Below are 15,992 nucleotides of genomic sequence, written 5' to 3'. Positions count from 1 at the left end.
CGATGAGAAGTTGCATAAGGTTTCTTTTTCTTGTTAATTCATTCTTTTATTGCAGTGTAATTATTATAAGGAGGTCAATTAGGAAACACATTCCTTTAAGGATTTTTTTTCCTCATTTAACAAAAGTTTTCTTCTAAAACTAAAGGGTATAATAGTATTAGTGGAAATAGCATATCAGGCCAAATCACTGATTATGTATTAAGGGATTGGTCCTGAAGACTGCTGGTTTTCTTCTGCAGACTCATGAATGAGTGCGCTGGTTGCTTCTCATCGCTGCTGAAAAAGTGTGTAACATCTTCCTTATAGTCCTATACTGTGGCGACTGTTTAATGAAACAGAATTACGTATAAGGTGAACAGCTACTGTGTGTGTGCAGAAACATTCACTTGCACAGTTGCTCTAGAAGTTGTGTTCTTGCATGAAGTAGCAGCTCTTTCCTCCAGGACTTAATCTTGCCGGCCTGTTCTTGCATCACTAGTCGGGGTTTGAACACTGATTCCTCAAAAACCCCCGACAGGATTATGTGAAAGCAGGATGGATGGATGTTCTGTAGGAACCTGTGGTTTGGTCTGCAGATTAGCTGCAAACCCTCTGAGTTAAAGCTATTGGCATGAGCCATGCATTTTTATTTGTCAATGTTTGAGCAGGAGTTACCCAAGAGCAGGAGTGGATCCTTTCCTAAGGTTTTCATTCCCTGACCCGAGATGTTTTGTTTACTTACCCTCTTTTTATGGTCAAAAGCAGTCATATGCTTCCAAAATCAATGAGGTGACCACAAGCTGTATTTCAAGAGATCTGAAAGCTCCAGTATAGTATTTCACTAAGTTGTTCAGAGTTTTGTCATTTTCTTTTTCCTGTTTGTTTGTCTGGCACTTTGAAAAGACAAAATAGTAAACAGCAAATAACACATCCTTTTCAAACCTTTAAAATTTGATATAACCTTGAAAACTTCTCTAAAACTTTTAATTTTCAGGTTAGTTCTGCAAATTGCTTATTACTTGGGTCTTCTCATTGTTAGTTTTTAAAACACCATACTTCAGAGGTTCAAAGTAGCAGCTGTTACAGAGAAAAAGGCACGTGCAAGCGTTGTATCTTAATGAAAACAATCATCTTCTTTTATAATGTCACTAAAACTGGTATTTTTGGCAGGTTAAATGACCTTTTATTTAAAAAGAAAAAACCCACCAAAGTGTACTGTCGTGTTCAGCTGCACTGGTTTTGCTTGCAGTAGCACAAGAAGATAATTGTCTTCTAGCACTCCAGTCTCAAGTCAGGGTGAAGCTGTCACCTACATTGTCATAGTTTGGTTTTGTTTTGGTGTGCTTTGGTTTTCTTGGTTGGTTTTGTTGTTGTGTTTTTCATTGGCTGCTTAGTGATCCGTTTAGTTGACTTTGTTCTGCTGGGACTGGCAATGATAACTGTGTTGGATGGAGGCGTTTCAAAATAAAACAATGCATCTCCTTTGGTGCTTCCCTGGAGTTTTCCTCTTCAACAGCATAGCAAACAGATGAATGAAATGATGGGTTAAAATGCAACTGGTGTTCTTCAAGTGTACAAGGAAAGAGGTGGAGCCTTTGCATTGCCACCAGGAAACTTCCTTTGTGTTGTGGCTCAGCTCTCTTTAGAACCACAACCCCGCAAAGATGCTGAAACTTAACCCTTCTCGTGAGAATAGTAGAAGATGTTTGTCATGCTTGCTCAAAAAGGGACTGCACTTTTTCCATTCCCAATTACAATGGTAATTATCTCAGTAAATATCACAGACTGAAATCAATTGCTAAATTGTTAGAGACTCGGACAGGAGCGCCCTGGCTAAAGTTTGCTATCTCCTCATTGGGAGACTTCAAAGAAAGGAAAGTGGAGTTTTAATTTGACCTTTAAGGCAAGAAACTGCATTTGTGTAATATGCTTTTTAAGTGAAGAAGTATTTTTGTAAGTGTTAGTTTTTAAAAGAACCTGCTCGAAGTAGATGACTTGTAACAGCCTCAGCTTACTGAAGGAAAAACTGAAATAATTAGCAGTTTACTCGGGGTAACAGATGTACAACAGAACAGAATTCTAGAGCTGGACTGTTCGTTACCCCTTACTCTGTCCTATGTTTCTTTTATGTGCAAGACACTGATGTAGATAACTGGTATCTCATCCACCTTTGCAGAAATTGATCCTCAGCCTTTGTGACGGGTGTCCCTGTTCTCCATAATGATTGTAATGATTTTGTGGATTTTTAAAAATCTTTTGGATAGAGTTGATTTCTTGCTTCCACAGTAGAATACATTAGAAAGTTGCATCATTGTGTTCTTTAGATGTGATAAACGATGCTTTAAAAAAGGTCGAAGTGAATATGCTGGCATCTTTAAGGCCCTGGAAAAAGGTACGCATCTCTTCACAGTGCTCTTGCTAGGATTTGAGGGATATTTCTTAGCCATTTTCCAGTATTTGCCAATTATTAGTTAACTTACGGTCCTATTTATTTATATGACAAGCGTGCCTATTGCATACTGGCACCGAGACTGAAATCACAGTCCTGATGGAAAGCCCCTAGGAATCAAAGAACCAGCAAAGTTTTGTCACGTACAGGGCCTTCAGGGAGGGAGGTGACAGTTTCCGTCTTTCATGTAGGTGTCCCACTCTGTATAGTGTTTGAAGAGCATCTCAGCGTACTGAGTGAGCAGGCTTCCAACATACAGAGTGGTGGCATTACTTGTGTTCTTGTATGGAGGTTGATGCTCTGCGATCAAAGGTCGTAAAGATTGCTAGCGAGGACGTGCATGTAGGTATCCTGATGTCTTTGGAGAGAACCTTTTAGATTGCTTAATCACATAACATTTTTTGATAAATATATTTAATTCACATGTAATTTAATTAAAACCCAGGTCCTGAATTCTTTAGTTTCTGTGTAGTGTCCAATGAAATAATATTGGTAAGTTCTGCAGTCTGTTAGATGGGAATGGAAGAGATTTTCCTCGTGTATTGGTCTCTTGTTTCATTTGTGTTAAGGTTTAAGACTTTCAGCCTAATTTCTGCATAAAAAGGCCACTTTGATATGGATTTTAATAACATGCTTGAAAATAAGCCCCTTGCCTACAGCTGTAGAGTTTCCCACTGACCTTCTCTTTTCTCGTTTGCAGGTCTTTTTGGATCCCTGTCTAATTGATCCGTACTTCTGAACTCTCTCTCGTAACCTTCGCAAGAAGCCAAAATGAAGTTGAAGCATAACATCAACCCTGTTCTTCTGCAGTTTATAAACTTTATAATCTTGGTGTACACCTTTGTAACATACATTCCATGGTACATATTTTCGGGCTCAAGGCAGGCTATTGCAAAAGCCAAGCAGGTTAAAGCTAAACCTGTGAATAACAAGCCTGGGGGTGCGTACAGATCTGTTAACAGCCTGCATTGCTTAGCTTCCGTTTTATATCCTGGGTGTGATACACTCGACAAAGTTTTTAAATATGCTAAAACGAAATTTAAGGACAAAAAACTCTTGGGAACACGTGAAATTCTAAAAGAGGAAGATGAAATCCAACCATCGGGAAAAGTTTTTAAAAAGGTAACTCTTTTTGCAGTCTGCCTTCAAGAATTTTTTCAAAGTGTGCTTCCTTTTGCAATACTTCTAGTCCAGTACAGCAAATTGGAAGAAATAAGTTTCATTACTTAGATTAAGTAGTCATGAAAAGAGTTAAATTATCTAATTCGCAATCTTTCATTACTTGGCATGTAAAACAAATCTAAACCTTCTTTAGATAGCCTTTTTTAATGGTTTCAGCCAAATTAAAAACAGAAGTACACTTTAGGTGTTTGTTTTTAGTATTTAGCTGATAGTGTGACTGACTTTAGAGTTTCCCTTTTAGGTGAATTTAAGAAGTCTTTTGTTATTCTCAACTGTAATCAACTATAAATATAGACAAATTAATAGATGCCTATACTCACATGTGCCTCTCCAGTAAACGTAACTGTAAATTAAGGATTTACTGTTTTGTCCTGTGAATTCAGGGCTTAAATGAAATTCTTGTTTGGAAAATATTGCACAGATTTCACTGGAAGACTTTTTCTTTTTTTGAGGGGGGTCATTCAGTCTCCTTGAAGGTGAACTTCTCTGCTAATCTCTAATCATACATCGGGGGAGAGAGAAAACTTCAATACAAAATTCATTTCAAGGGACTCATTTTTTTTCTAGTCTTGAGTTCAGGCCTCTGTTGTCAGCTGCTGCTTTGCATTTGTTCAGAGGTGTTTGTAAATGCAGTTTCGTGTGCCAGAAGCGAGTGAAGATACCCATTTTACCAGTATTTGTGTAGTTATGTGTTAAGGGTCTGCACTTCTCCATTAGAAGTTATGAACTTCATGCTGTAAGGAAAATTTTTAATTGAGGTTAGTTTTTCTGGAGAAGAAAAACTGATCTTCTCTTGATCTACCTAAATACTGCTCGTTTTAATTCTGATATGGGAGTCTAACGTTTAAAGTAGAATTTGGTGAATACCACAGTACATGGCAAAGTTTAGTTCTATTAAAACCGTTACAGAAGTGTTAATTGTTAGTTAAACTTCCTCCCAGCTATGAAGTTCATTTTTCAGTATGAAGGAGGTCGGGGAGAAATGGGTACCTATAGTCTTTCTTGGTGCACGTTTTGCTGCCTCGTTGCCCTGTGAAGAAACAAAGTTCAGGTTGTACCAAGTGGACTTCTGAGCATAGATCAGAATTTTGGCTGCCTGTGACGTGTGCTGTGTTTTTCAAACATAATTAGTAATATAAGGCTTAAGAACTTAGGACTTTTTAGCCTTTCCCATTATGCAAGCAACGTGTTCTAAATATTGGAAAGCTGATGAGTATTGGTGTTGACCTACTTAAGTTTCTTGTTTCCAAGTATTAAGACTTAGAAATTACTGAAGTTAGATAACTTTGTCTAAGCTTGACACAACAGTTCTTTATGGTCCGTTGCCATACTTGCCCTCAGATTATTTTGTTTCAAGTCGTGGCATTATCACACAAGTCTACTTTTATTTTTGTTTCCATTAAGTAATACAGTGTTTCTTAATACCTCATAACATGTTTTAGCAAGTAAGAAAACTGGGAGGATTTCACAAGATACCTGGTTGATTCTACATGTCGGAGTTCTTCTCCTATGGCTTCGGTCGTTCATAACATGCATCGTTTTATGGCCTCGTTCCCTTTAGCAAAGGCAGGTTGTTGAGGTTGGTTTGGTGCAGCTTTTTGGAAAGGTGCATGGCAGTTTTACTTCTTGGATATAACACATATAATGTCTTTACCTTACAGGTGTTTCAAAACATCCTTTTTGTTTTCTTTCAGAAGTAGAACGTGGGGGGAATGATTGGTGCATTTTTCTGAGGTTGTCTGCAAGTCAGGGGCAGATCTGAATGCAGATCATGGATCTGTGTTCTGAGCTGCATTGCACTAGAGAGGTATCTCTCTGTGCAAATCGCACTAGGCTAGATAAACATCATTAGCGATCCATTAATGGGCAAATTTATATCTCAAAAACCTAAAATATTAAGCTTCTGATTCTTAGGAGAACCAAATGTATTCACACTTCTAGCTAAAATTATTTCAAGCTAGATATCTAACATCGTTAAGATACTACATTAATTTATTCTAAGAGCAGTGATATCCCAGGTAGTCTGTAACTTCTTGAATGTTTATGGTGATACATTGTTCAAAAGGTTTACTTATTCCTGTGTAGCTGCCAAAGTAGCAGAAGTTCATGGTTGTTAATAAAATACAAATACTTGCTTCTGCTTGCTTTGTTGCATTTATAATTCATCTGTGGTTAGTCTTTCTGTTTCCTTCTGTAGTGTCCTGTGATGCGTGGATCAGAGAGCATACTTAATTTCATAAAATATGTATTAAATCAGGGTAAAATAATGTTGAGCATACTTCAGAGATTAAGATGTAATTAACTGGGAAAATTAATTTAAGTCTAGTTTAAATTTTTATGAAGCCCAACAGATGAACAGATTCTGCTGGTTGGTTATTTGATGTAGTCTTAGTTATAGGTTATAATGTCAGGTGTATACTTTGATATGTGCTGGGATGTGGATGCTTGGGATGTGTCTTGTTTGTGTGTGTATTATTTTGTTGTTAGGGTTTTTTTTGTGGAGGGGGGTGTATTTGTTTTGTTCTATTTTTAAGAGTTTGTAACCAAGAACAGAATTAATTCAGTTAAGAAACTTAAGAAACAGTTAAGAAACATATTAAATAAGACATAGTGGGGAAAAGTAAACCCCATTTTGGTGGGGGAAAGTGAAGCATCTGTAGCCTGTGGGATTTACATGAAACAGCAATGAAACTTGCACAGGGACGAGTACTTGGGAGCTGAGAACATCACTCGGTACAGCTGGTACTGAAACTTATTCTGGACTCTCAGGAAGGTTCTTGCCATGCCAAGTCTCTGAAGAGTAGAACAGCAGCTTGTGGTGCTAAGAAACGTAGGGTGCTATGTAAATAATATTTTAGGATGGGTTTTTTTTGGAAGTGTTCAGCTGCAGTCCATGTTTTTATGTGAAAAAGGCCAGAAATTGGTATTTTGGATAACCTCCTTTGCATTATTTTTAATGTGCTTTCTACAAGAATACGTATTTAACTCGTGGTCACTGGTTTTCCCATTGTAGCTGAGGTTCTTTGAGCTTTTTAAGTTACTTTTAGGAAGACCTTGAAAGGAACCTGAATTCGGGTGGTTGAATGGCTCTACGTGTGCCTGCGGCTGCTTTTGAGAGCGTTGTCTGACACTTTCACACTAAGAAGTTGAATAGAGTTGCCCTAAAATCCAGACTAAAAGAATGTTCCCTGTGCAGCAAGTATTTAGTCTTTACAATTTGCTGGATTTCCAAATATGAATACAGTACTAATATTTAATAGTATTTTCTGAGGCACTAAATAGATAATTCACAGAATCCCAGAACGTTGGGGATTGGAAGGGACCTCAAAAGCTCATCCAGTCCAATCCCCCTGCCGGAGCAGGAACACCCAGATGAGGTTACACAGGAAGGCGTCCAGGCGGGTTTTGAATGTCTGCAGAGAAGGAGACTCCACAACCTCTCTGGGCAGCCTGGTCCAGTGCTCTGTCACCCTCACTGAGAAGAAGTTTCTTCTCCAATTGAAGTGGAACCTCCTGTGCTCCAGTTTGTGTCCGTTACCCCTTGTCTTATCATTGTTTGTCACCGAGAAGAGCCTGGCTCCATCCTCGTGACACTCACCCTTTAAATATTTATAAACATGAATGAGGTCTCCCCTCAGTCTCCTCTTCTGCAAACTAAAGAGACCCAGCTCCCTCAGCCGCTCCTCAGAAGGGAGATGCTCCACTCCCTTGATCATCTTTGTAGCCCTACGCTGGACTCTCTCCAGCAGTTCCTGTCCTTCTTGAACTGAGGGGCCCAGAACTGGACACAATATTCCAGATGCAGTCTCACCAGGGCAGAGTAGAGGGGGAGGAGAACCTCTCTGCCCTACAACCACCTATCCTGATACACCCCAGGATGGCATTGGCCTTCTTGGCCACAAGGGCACAGTGCTGGCTCATGGTCATCCTGCTGGCCACCAGGACCCCCAATATAATATAATAATTCAAATGTTTCCAATAACTTGCAGTTTAAGTACGCTTAACAGCTGGTGCACCAGAGGGCACTGTTCTACTTAATGTGGTATTTCAAGGAAAACATTCAGAGGTGCTCTCTTCTGATCTAGTGTTTGGTTTTCTCTGTCTATTTAAACAATTCGTAATAGTCTTGGCTTCTCAGGCCAGTTCTCTTGCAAGCTCTTGGTCAGCTACTTTCTTTATATATAGAAGTAGTTATCTAGCAGAAATAAATCTTGAAAGTTGTAAAATTAAATGTGTGTGAACATTTAGAATATTATGGCATTTAACATCGGTCTTAGCAGCTGTTTACAGGAGAAATTGTGCACTGGAAAATATCAGCAAAAGTGCTGAGGGACGGGTCAAGAAGGGAGATGGACTTAGAGGCATTTTCAGCCGTAAGGGAAGGTGAAAGGAGCCATAACCTGCTCTGTATCCTGCAACAGAAGCATATAGGGAAATGCAGAAGAAAGGGCAGTATGTTAATGTGTCCTGGGGAGGGAATAGGAACGCTGGGCATGGGGAGGAGGGAAACATGGGAATTTAAATACATGACAGGCAATAGGAAAAGTAAAACTCAAAAGAGCTGCATTGAAAATGGTCTTCTCATCGGTTTTCATGTGTCAGTGTTCTTCTGAAATATAACTGTACTTCTGTATATGGGAAAATAACTGTCACTAGCAGTGTTCTACTTCCTTTCTGTGGATGTTGTAACCCCTTAAGAAAAGAAGGCACCAAATAGGCTTTCACTGCTTTGTATCAAATTTGTTTAAGCAATGAAGAGAAATATATAAGAGAATAAAAAAGGGAAAAAATCATAATCACAGTTCTTATTCAGAAAGATCCATTTTTGAACCTTTAATGGTTTATTATTTAAATTTTAGTGAGTTGCCAGGACCTGTTCACTTGTGGATTTGCAAAGTTACCAGAAACGGGCCGAGAAACACAAGCAGATTCTTGTTACTAACTATTTGAGAGCAGCATCCCTGAGGCCATGCTGTAGGTAGGGTGTAATGATGGAAAGGGTGTTGCCCAATTAATTTCTGTAAATCATTTTCAACTGATGAACTTGCCAAGAATTTGCAAGTCTGCCAAAAAGACTGCATTTTGGGGAAAAATGTCCCAAATTGGAATTAAAATTCCAAATGACTGCAGTTTGGATGGACAGGAAGCATTTTCTTTGGAAGCAGCAGAAGTTTTCCACGCCAGAAATATCCTGGGGTGGCAGAACTGCAAGAAGCTCCCAGGTCGTTGTGGCTGGGGTGTGGAGCTGTGAGCGCAGGTAACGTGTGAGCCCCCTGCCCAGGGGTGGGCGAACAGCGGCTCTGCTGGAATCCAGTGTGATCTTTCTTCTCTGGTAAGGTTTTTGGGCTCTGAAACAGTATTTGCCAGTGAAGCTGAGTGTCTGTAAATAAAGCAGCAAAACCTGAGTAGATATTTGTGTGAGAAATGGTTATTCTTTGGTGACATTGCCCAGTATTGTTATTGCTGGCAAGCGTTGGGTTTTGGGTTTGATAAATCGTATTTATCCATGAACACGCTTGTGAAATTAGGCAAGCAGCTGTGTGTGTACCCATCCTGAGTCTGGAAGTTTTGTCCTGCAGACAAGCGGGTGAATGAGCTGTATGTGGTAATGCTGTGGTGCATACAGCTCAGTTACCCAGTAGTAAAGTTGTGCAGTTTGAAACGTGTTTTGGTGACTTTGTTAGATTTTGTTTTTCTAATAAAGTTTCAGAGAGATTTTCAAGTTCATTTTATTAAGGAAGTGGATGTGGCAGTACAAACTCATTAGAAATGTAGTCAGATTTTACAGCCCCCAGTTTGAAGTTTTATTGAAGTTGATAAATCTGGAAAACAGGAGGGAAGGGGGGAGGAGAAGTTTGCTTTTCTAGCTTTATTTCCGTCAGTTGTTTTCTCTCATTTATTACTAATGCTACGTAGCCAAAGGAAATGTCTGATATACTTGACTAATAAAAATGAGTTTTCAAACTTACCAAGCTGTTTTTATAACCAGACATGTAAAGTATAACAACTTGAGTCTGAATTTTTAGTGCAGAACATCTTTGTACTATATCTGTATATGAAAACTTGTAGGACAATGTAAAAGAAATAACCTACTGCTCGGTGATAAAATAGCACTGTGAGATGCAAGGGTACACACAGAAATCAGTGGCAGTGAACTGTAAATCCAAACCCAGTTTTACTGTGCACCAGCAAAGTGAGACTACTCAACCTTTTTCCAATGGCTTTTCAGTACTGAGATTTGCCAGTCATTTCCAGTCGTCCTCTGTCCCACTTGCATTTAGCAGTGAAAAGGGCAAAAAGATTTCTTCTTTCCCCCTGACGTTTGCTTCAGAGCAAACAAAGGGAGGGGGATGTCACAGTCTCTGCCTGAGGACCTGTTGGTACACCTGCTTTCTGGATTCCAGTTTCTCTGTGTGCTGGCTGGGCTTTGTCTGTTGGTTTTAAAGAACAAGCTCCTGGTGTTGTACTAGCTAGTGCTTGTCACCCTCTAGTTAAAGTAAAACAAACCTCTGTAAAAAATCTAAAGCCATATGGTTCAGATACCTTCTGGTTCTGAAAGGTGCACGGCCTTTCGCAGGGCTGCTGAAGCTACAGAGTATAGTGGGAACCGTGTGCTTTTGTCATGTGGAGACAAACTGAGGTGATAACGTGCACGGAGATACTGAAGGAGTTGTGTTGGAGTTCCACAGTCCCTGTGGTTTTTGGCAAGAATATTACTCGTTATCTTGAATAACCTGCTTTTAGAATTTAAGCAACTTTTGCTTCAAACGTCTGTGTTGTGTTTTTTTTTCACGTGGATAAAGATGTAGGATGACAATTTAGAGAATTAAAATGTTATTCTTGCTAGGTCATCCTTGGCAAGTACACCTGGCTTTCGTACGAAGATGTCTACGTCAAAGCTGTTAACTTTGGAAATGGCTTAGCAGTATTGGGTCAGCAACCAAAGACTAACATCGCTATCTTCTGCGAGACCAGAGCGGAGTGGATGATTGCAGCACAGGCCTGCTTTATGTGCAACTACCAGCGTAAGTATGCATCTTTCCTGAAATATCGATGTGTTTTGATCTTACAGCACATCATGAAAAAAATCCTTCCTTTTTCTTACTTCACTTCACACCCTAGGAAGATACATAAAGTTTATACAGAACATATAAAACTAGTAATAAAAATACTACATAAGGTAGAGACTGTGTACTTTGAGGTGTTTTGTCTTACTGAATGAAGAAAATGCTGTCTGTTTGCAGCTGGAGTATGGTTTCAGTAAGTGTGTCTTGGTCAATGAATTCAAGAGGTTTATTTTCTTTTGATTGCAAATCAGTCCAGATTCCCAAGTTCCTAAAAACAAACAAACAAAAATCACACATGAATTCATTGACTCGGTTTCAGGAGTTGACGTCAAACCTTCATCTGTGCCTGTAAGTTTTGTTTTAACTGGATATTTTGTCAGCTCTCCAATTTTGGATTTGTTTGGAGTTTACCATACTGTGATCTCTAACAAGTGAAAAGGAGTGACTAAGTCCTGAACTTACAGTTGGACAGCTCTTTTGAATTAAGAAGTTGCTCGAGTCCTAGTTATTGCTTCAGAAACCTTAAAGCTGTGTTTAGTTTTGTTGTTCAAAGCGAGTCTCACTCTCATTCATGGTATCTGGTTTAATTGTACGCCAACTGGATCCTTAACTCTGGCTGTGGGCTGAGACTGGTTTCTGTGGCCTGGACGATGCTCCCCATTTTCTCATGGAGTGACCATAAGAGTGATGTCTTTTGGGCTGTTCTGTCCGATGACAGCCCTGTTCTGGAACTTGTACTTCTCCTTTAGCCTCGTGCTGTTTTACTGAGGAGACCACTGACTGGGGGGGCAGAGCTGAGTCTGCTCAGGGAGGAGAAGGTGCTTTCTTGGCAGGATGTGTATGCTGTGTTGCCGATTGTGTTGAAGGTGCCTTTGAGGAGTGGCAGAGGAGGTGTCCTTGCACAGCTTTGCTTCACAGCACAGGGCAGAGATAAATGCAAAGCCAAGTCTGCTCCCCTTTCACTGGAGTCATGTAGAGGGCCACAGCTGTGTCCAAAGTACGTGCTGCCATGTGTCCTCAGTCTGTCGTTCACCTGACTGTAGGCCTGGCCTGGCTGGGTTCTGTGGTCTCGGGGGACACTTCTCATTTTCCCACAGAGCACTCTGGAAGCTGCTGTTCCTCACTGGCTTTGGCCTCTTCTCTGCCATGCTACATTTACTCTCCTTCAATGAAGGATGGGCTTTTAAAGCCAGATGTGCAGAAATTCCTGATTTACTCCCTATCTTCACTAAGGAGGTATATACATTAGTTTCAGATTTTGGAAGCAAGCCTAACAAGAAAATTGTATCTTAAATGGTCCCTCTCTGCTCTAAGCATGTGTCTGTTTCAGTTTGAGAAGCCATAGGTTCATGAGTATATAGCAGTTTCCATTTAAGTAATTCATTATTGTGGGTCTGTGTGGTTAGCTGTATTATTCTCTCAGTTTTAAAGGTGAAGTTGGTTACAAGATGTACTGCCCTAGCCTGTACCATTTCAAAATCAGCCTTCTTGCCTTGTGTGGTGACTGTCCCTATGCATGGGGCAAGAGAGTGGATGTTGTCCAAGGCAAGGCTTTTGACATGGTCTTTCATAATGTCTGTACATCCAAACTATTTAGATGGAAACTGTATGAGTAGCTGGTGAGATGGATGGAGAAGTCATTGGTCCATTGGCTGAAAGGATTGTGATCAGCAGGACAAGGTTAGCTCCCAGGCCTTGGGGATTGGTACCAAGTTCAGTACTGAGTTGAGTACCGTTTAATGTCTTTACTGAAGTGATGGGACAGTGCAAACACAGCGGGTCACAGCCTGTGGCAAGTTGCTGGAGGCAGCCAGTGCACTGGAGGGAAGGGCTGATGTTCAGAGGGTGCTGTCAGCTGGAACAGTGGGCTGTCCTGAACCTCGTGGAGCTCATTGCTGGCAATTACAAGTTCTTCTGTGGGTGCTGAAATAACCTCGTGCACCAGTATAGGCTAGGAGTCAGCTGGATAGAGACCAGCTTTTCAGAAAAGGACCTGGGGATCCTGGTGGATAGAGAGCCAGCCATGAGCATGCAGTGCCTTCTTGCAGTGAAAGCCAACAGCATCCTAGGTGGTGGTAGCAGGTAGGTCCAGGGAAGTCGTCCTTCTCCTCCATTCGGATGCTGACGAAACCACATCTAGAGTAGTACTGTGTCTGGTTTTGGGCTTCCCAGTAGAAAAGAAGACCTTGACGTACTGGAGTGAGTCCAGTGGAGGGCTGCTGAGATGCTGAAGGGCCTGGAGAACGTGACTGATAGAGCAGGGTCTGTTCAGCACTTAGATGAGCGAGTCGAGATCGTGTTGCTAACACTGATGGGTGCATGCAGAGGGGGTGAAGCCAGACTCTGCTCAAAGGTGTGAATTAATGAGACTGGAGGCAACAGGCACAAGTTGAAACACAGGAAAATTTTATTAGATATTAGAACAAAGCTCTTTGTTGTGAGGTTGGTTAAATACCAGAACTGCAGCCTGGGGTGGTTGTGAAAGCTCCATCCGTGGAGATACTTCAAACTGGCCTGGCCATGGCTCTGAGCACTCTGCTTTAAGGAACTGTTTTGTGCAGGTGATCTTCCCAGGTGCCTTCCAACCTAAATCCAGTCCTATTTTTGGTTCTTTCTTTGGTGAGTGACTCCTGATAACTTCTCTTCAAGAGCAGACATCTGCACGGGCTGTTCTTAGGTGAGATGCCTCTGTTGCTTTTAAACTGTGTCTCGTAATACACTGTGTCAGTTCCCTTTTATCGCTCTTGAGAACTGTGAGATTCCTAGTGATTTTCCTGGGAGTAAAACGCCAAGGCTTATATCAGTTATTTTGTTTCTTACAAATCCTAGGAAGATTTTGTAATTTGAATTAAAAAAAAACACAAAAAAGTGAGGTAGTGGATAGATGTGGTGTGTAGAACGATACACATGTGGTTTTGGTTTTGTTGGATTAATGCTTTAAATTCCCTCGCTGAGACGTGCTTCGGCACACTGTCTGATGCGGTGTTTAGCATCGAAGCTGTATTTCATCTTACGTGAACTTGGCTGACTTGCGTGTTGGCGGATGGTGATGTTCACGTGGTCGGTTTGCTGAGTGAATTCTAAAATTCAGCTGCCGTTGAAGAAGCCGTGTAGGAAGACATTGCTGGGTGACTTCTCCGAGCGTTTTTGAGTTCATAGGTTTCACGGCAGCTGAGTGCTGTGGTAGTGCTGTGGCGTTCTTTCTGAATGTGAAGTGTATTAAATCTGGTGGTACGTGCCCAGAAGTGATGCCAAGAGAGCAGGTTTGTCTGCTTCACGTGTAGTGTGGGAGAGAATCCCTTTTGTGCTGTGGTGTTCAAATGGGGAAAGTAATTAATTATGATGTTACGGATTGCTTGCATAATCAAGTGGGTTTATGATTAGAAATACTTCCTTGATTACAAGTTTTACATTGAAGCTATCCAAGTCCTGTGTTTGTATGAGATAGTGGGATTGCTAGTTCAAAACTGGAAAAAAAAGTACTGATGTGCAAACAGCTTTTCTTCCAAAGTATCTCCTCTTCATCTGTGTGACGAGCTCTCTGCCAGCGTGGGCAGATAAAACACCCGAGTGTATAGCCAGATAATGAAAGAAATGGGAAAGATTGTTTCGTTTTCAATCGTGCCCTCCTGAAGCTTGAGCAGAGGTGGTTTTGCCAGAATTGATTTGGCTGAAGCCTGTAAAAGAATACTTTACATTTTTATTTTCTATGTACGATGGATGCTGAAATACTCTGTTTAATGTTTTGGTTACATTGAAATAAATGGCAGCAGTTTTATTTGTTTCTTCAGGGCACCACTTTCTTCTTGTATATTGGCTGGCAAGTTTAGCCGTGTTGAGATTTTTCTTTTTCTCAGACTTTGAGAGCAGATACCGAAAATTCCCTTGTACTGTTGTGTGTGTAAAGGTGAACACAGGACAACCCCTCCTTGGTATGTCTTCAAGAAAAAAAAGAGAGGAAAAAATTACCTAAACTCTCAGATTTGACTGAAAAAGTTTTAAGTATCAATGTGGAGAAGGGAGAATTTCATGGATCAGAGCCGTTGCTCAGGTTTTTTCCCTCCATGACATCAGTGCACCATCGTATAAGTGGTGTATCTCTCTCTTTGGCTCTGTCGCGTAGCTCTGAGTTGTCCTCAGTGTACGCATTTGCAGCTGAGTAATGAACCACATCAGTGGTTTTTCAGAGATTATCCTTTCCGGGTGGCGTGTTGTCTCGGTTGTGCTTGTTGCCTTGGGGAAACTGAATTTCTGCTGGATGTTTGTGGAGCAGGGGTCAGTGCAGTAAGGAGAGAGCTCGTGGGAACTGGTGGAGGCACTCTGCTGGACTTTGCTCCCACCAAATTAAAGAAAACACAGCGCGTGTGCGTTTGCCCTGCAACAGTTCTGAGCTATGATGGACTGTTTTAACAAGGGAAAAATAAGTAGAGGTCAACTATTGACTTTTCTGTGTAAGAAAACTGCTTTTGAGTTCTTCCTCAGCGTGCTGCACTGGGTTACTGACTCCCTGGATTTCAAATCTTTAGAATACAACAGTTGGATTTTATAATATTTTATTTTCACTTTTTTTTCCTGCGGTGAATGGCCCTAACATACAACGAGGGTGTCTTGTTTTAATAACTTGTTTAAATATTCAGCTAAATCCAGACCAAAATCCAAAAGAAATTCAGATAACTAATGTGACAAAACGTCCAGCTCTGACATTACAGTTATTAGTTACTGCGTTGATTGACCTTACAACATGTTTGGGATGCTCCTGTTTAGCGTTCTGGTTGGAAAATAGGAAATGATTATTTTTTCAAGAACGATACCTCTCTTCTTTCTTGAGCTGCCTTTTTCTTCCCAGTTTTTCCTCTGTGTTTTCTGATGCACTTCCCATTAAAATGGTAGGAAATTAAATATGACTTCGACATTGTTAATATGAAATAACTGCGGTTTGACGCTATTGCTGATGAGCTGTCCTTAGGTACAGGAAGCTGTTTCTAATAGTTTCCTAAATATTTTCTTTCCTCGCTATTCTGTGTTCTCATGGTTGTTACGATTGAACCTTTATTGTGTTGTTTAAATAGGTGAGAGAATATGATACAGATTTATTACTGAGTGTGAGAATTAATCTGCTGATGACATGTATTACAAAGTCACAGTTTTTGTCATTAGCAGTCAGTTGTGGAGGGCTGGTAACAGAGTACGTGAATTCTGAGAGGAGTTCATGTAAATGAAGCTGTTTCTCTCCTGTGTACAAGAGGACTGTGTAAGCAGTGTATTAAACTGAGAACAGATGCCTACTTTTCACAGAATCACAGAATGTCAGGAGT

At 40.6% G+C, this 15,992-nt stretch overlaps 1 protein-coding gene across 1 annotated transcript; it reads left to right on the top strand.

Annotated features, from left to right (window-relative positions):
* Nucleotides 1–3,128: 3,128 nt before the first annotated feature.
* On the top strand, nt 3,129–10,635 carry LOC104538136 (long-chain-fatty-acid--CoA ligase 3-like; the record flags this gene model as incomplete). Its single annotated transcript, XM_010181225.1, has 2 exons — nt 3,129–3,550; nt 10,458–10,635. Coding segments are annotated over exons 1-2 (529 nt in total), but the record flags the coding sequence as incomplete, so codon positions are not given.
* Between the last annotated feature and the right edge of the window lie 5,357 nt (nt 10,636–15,992).

Source organism: Mesitornis unicolor, unplaced genomic scaffold (assembly GCF_000695765.1).
Source record: "Mesitornis unicolor isolate BGI_N332 unplaced genomic scaffold, ASM69576v1 scaffold54933, whole genome shotgun sequence".
In the NCBI taxonomy this organism is placed as follows: Eukaryota; Metazoa; Chordata; class Aves; order Mesitornithiformes; family Mesitornithidae; genus Mesitornis; species Mesitornis unicolor.
Note: the sequence above shows the minus strand (reverse complement) of the source record. Positions and strands in the feature narration are given on the sequence as shown.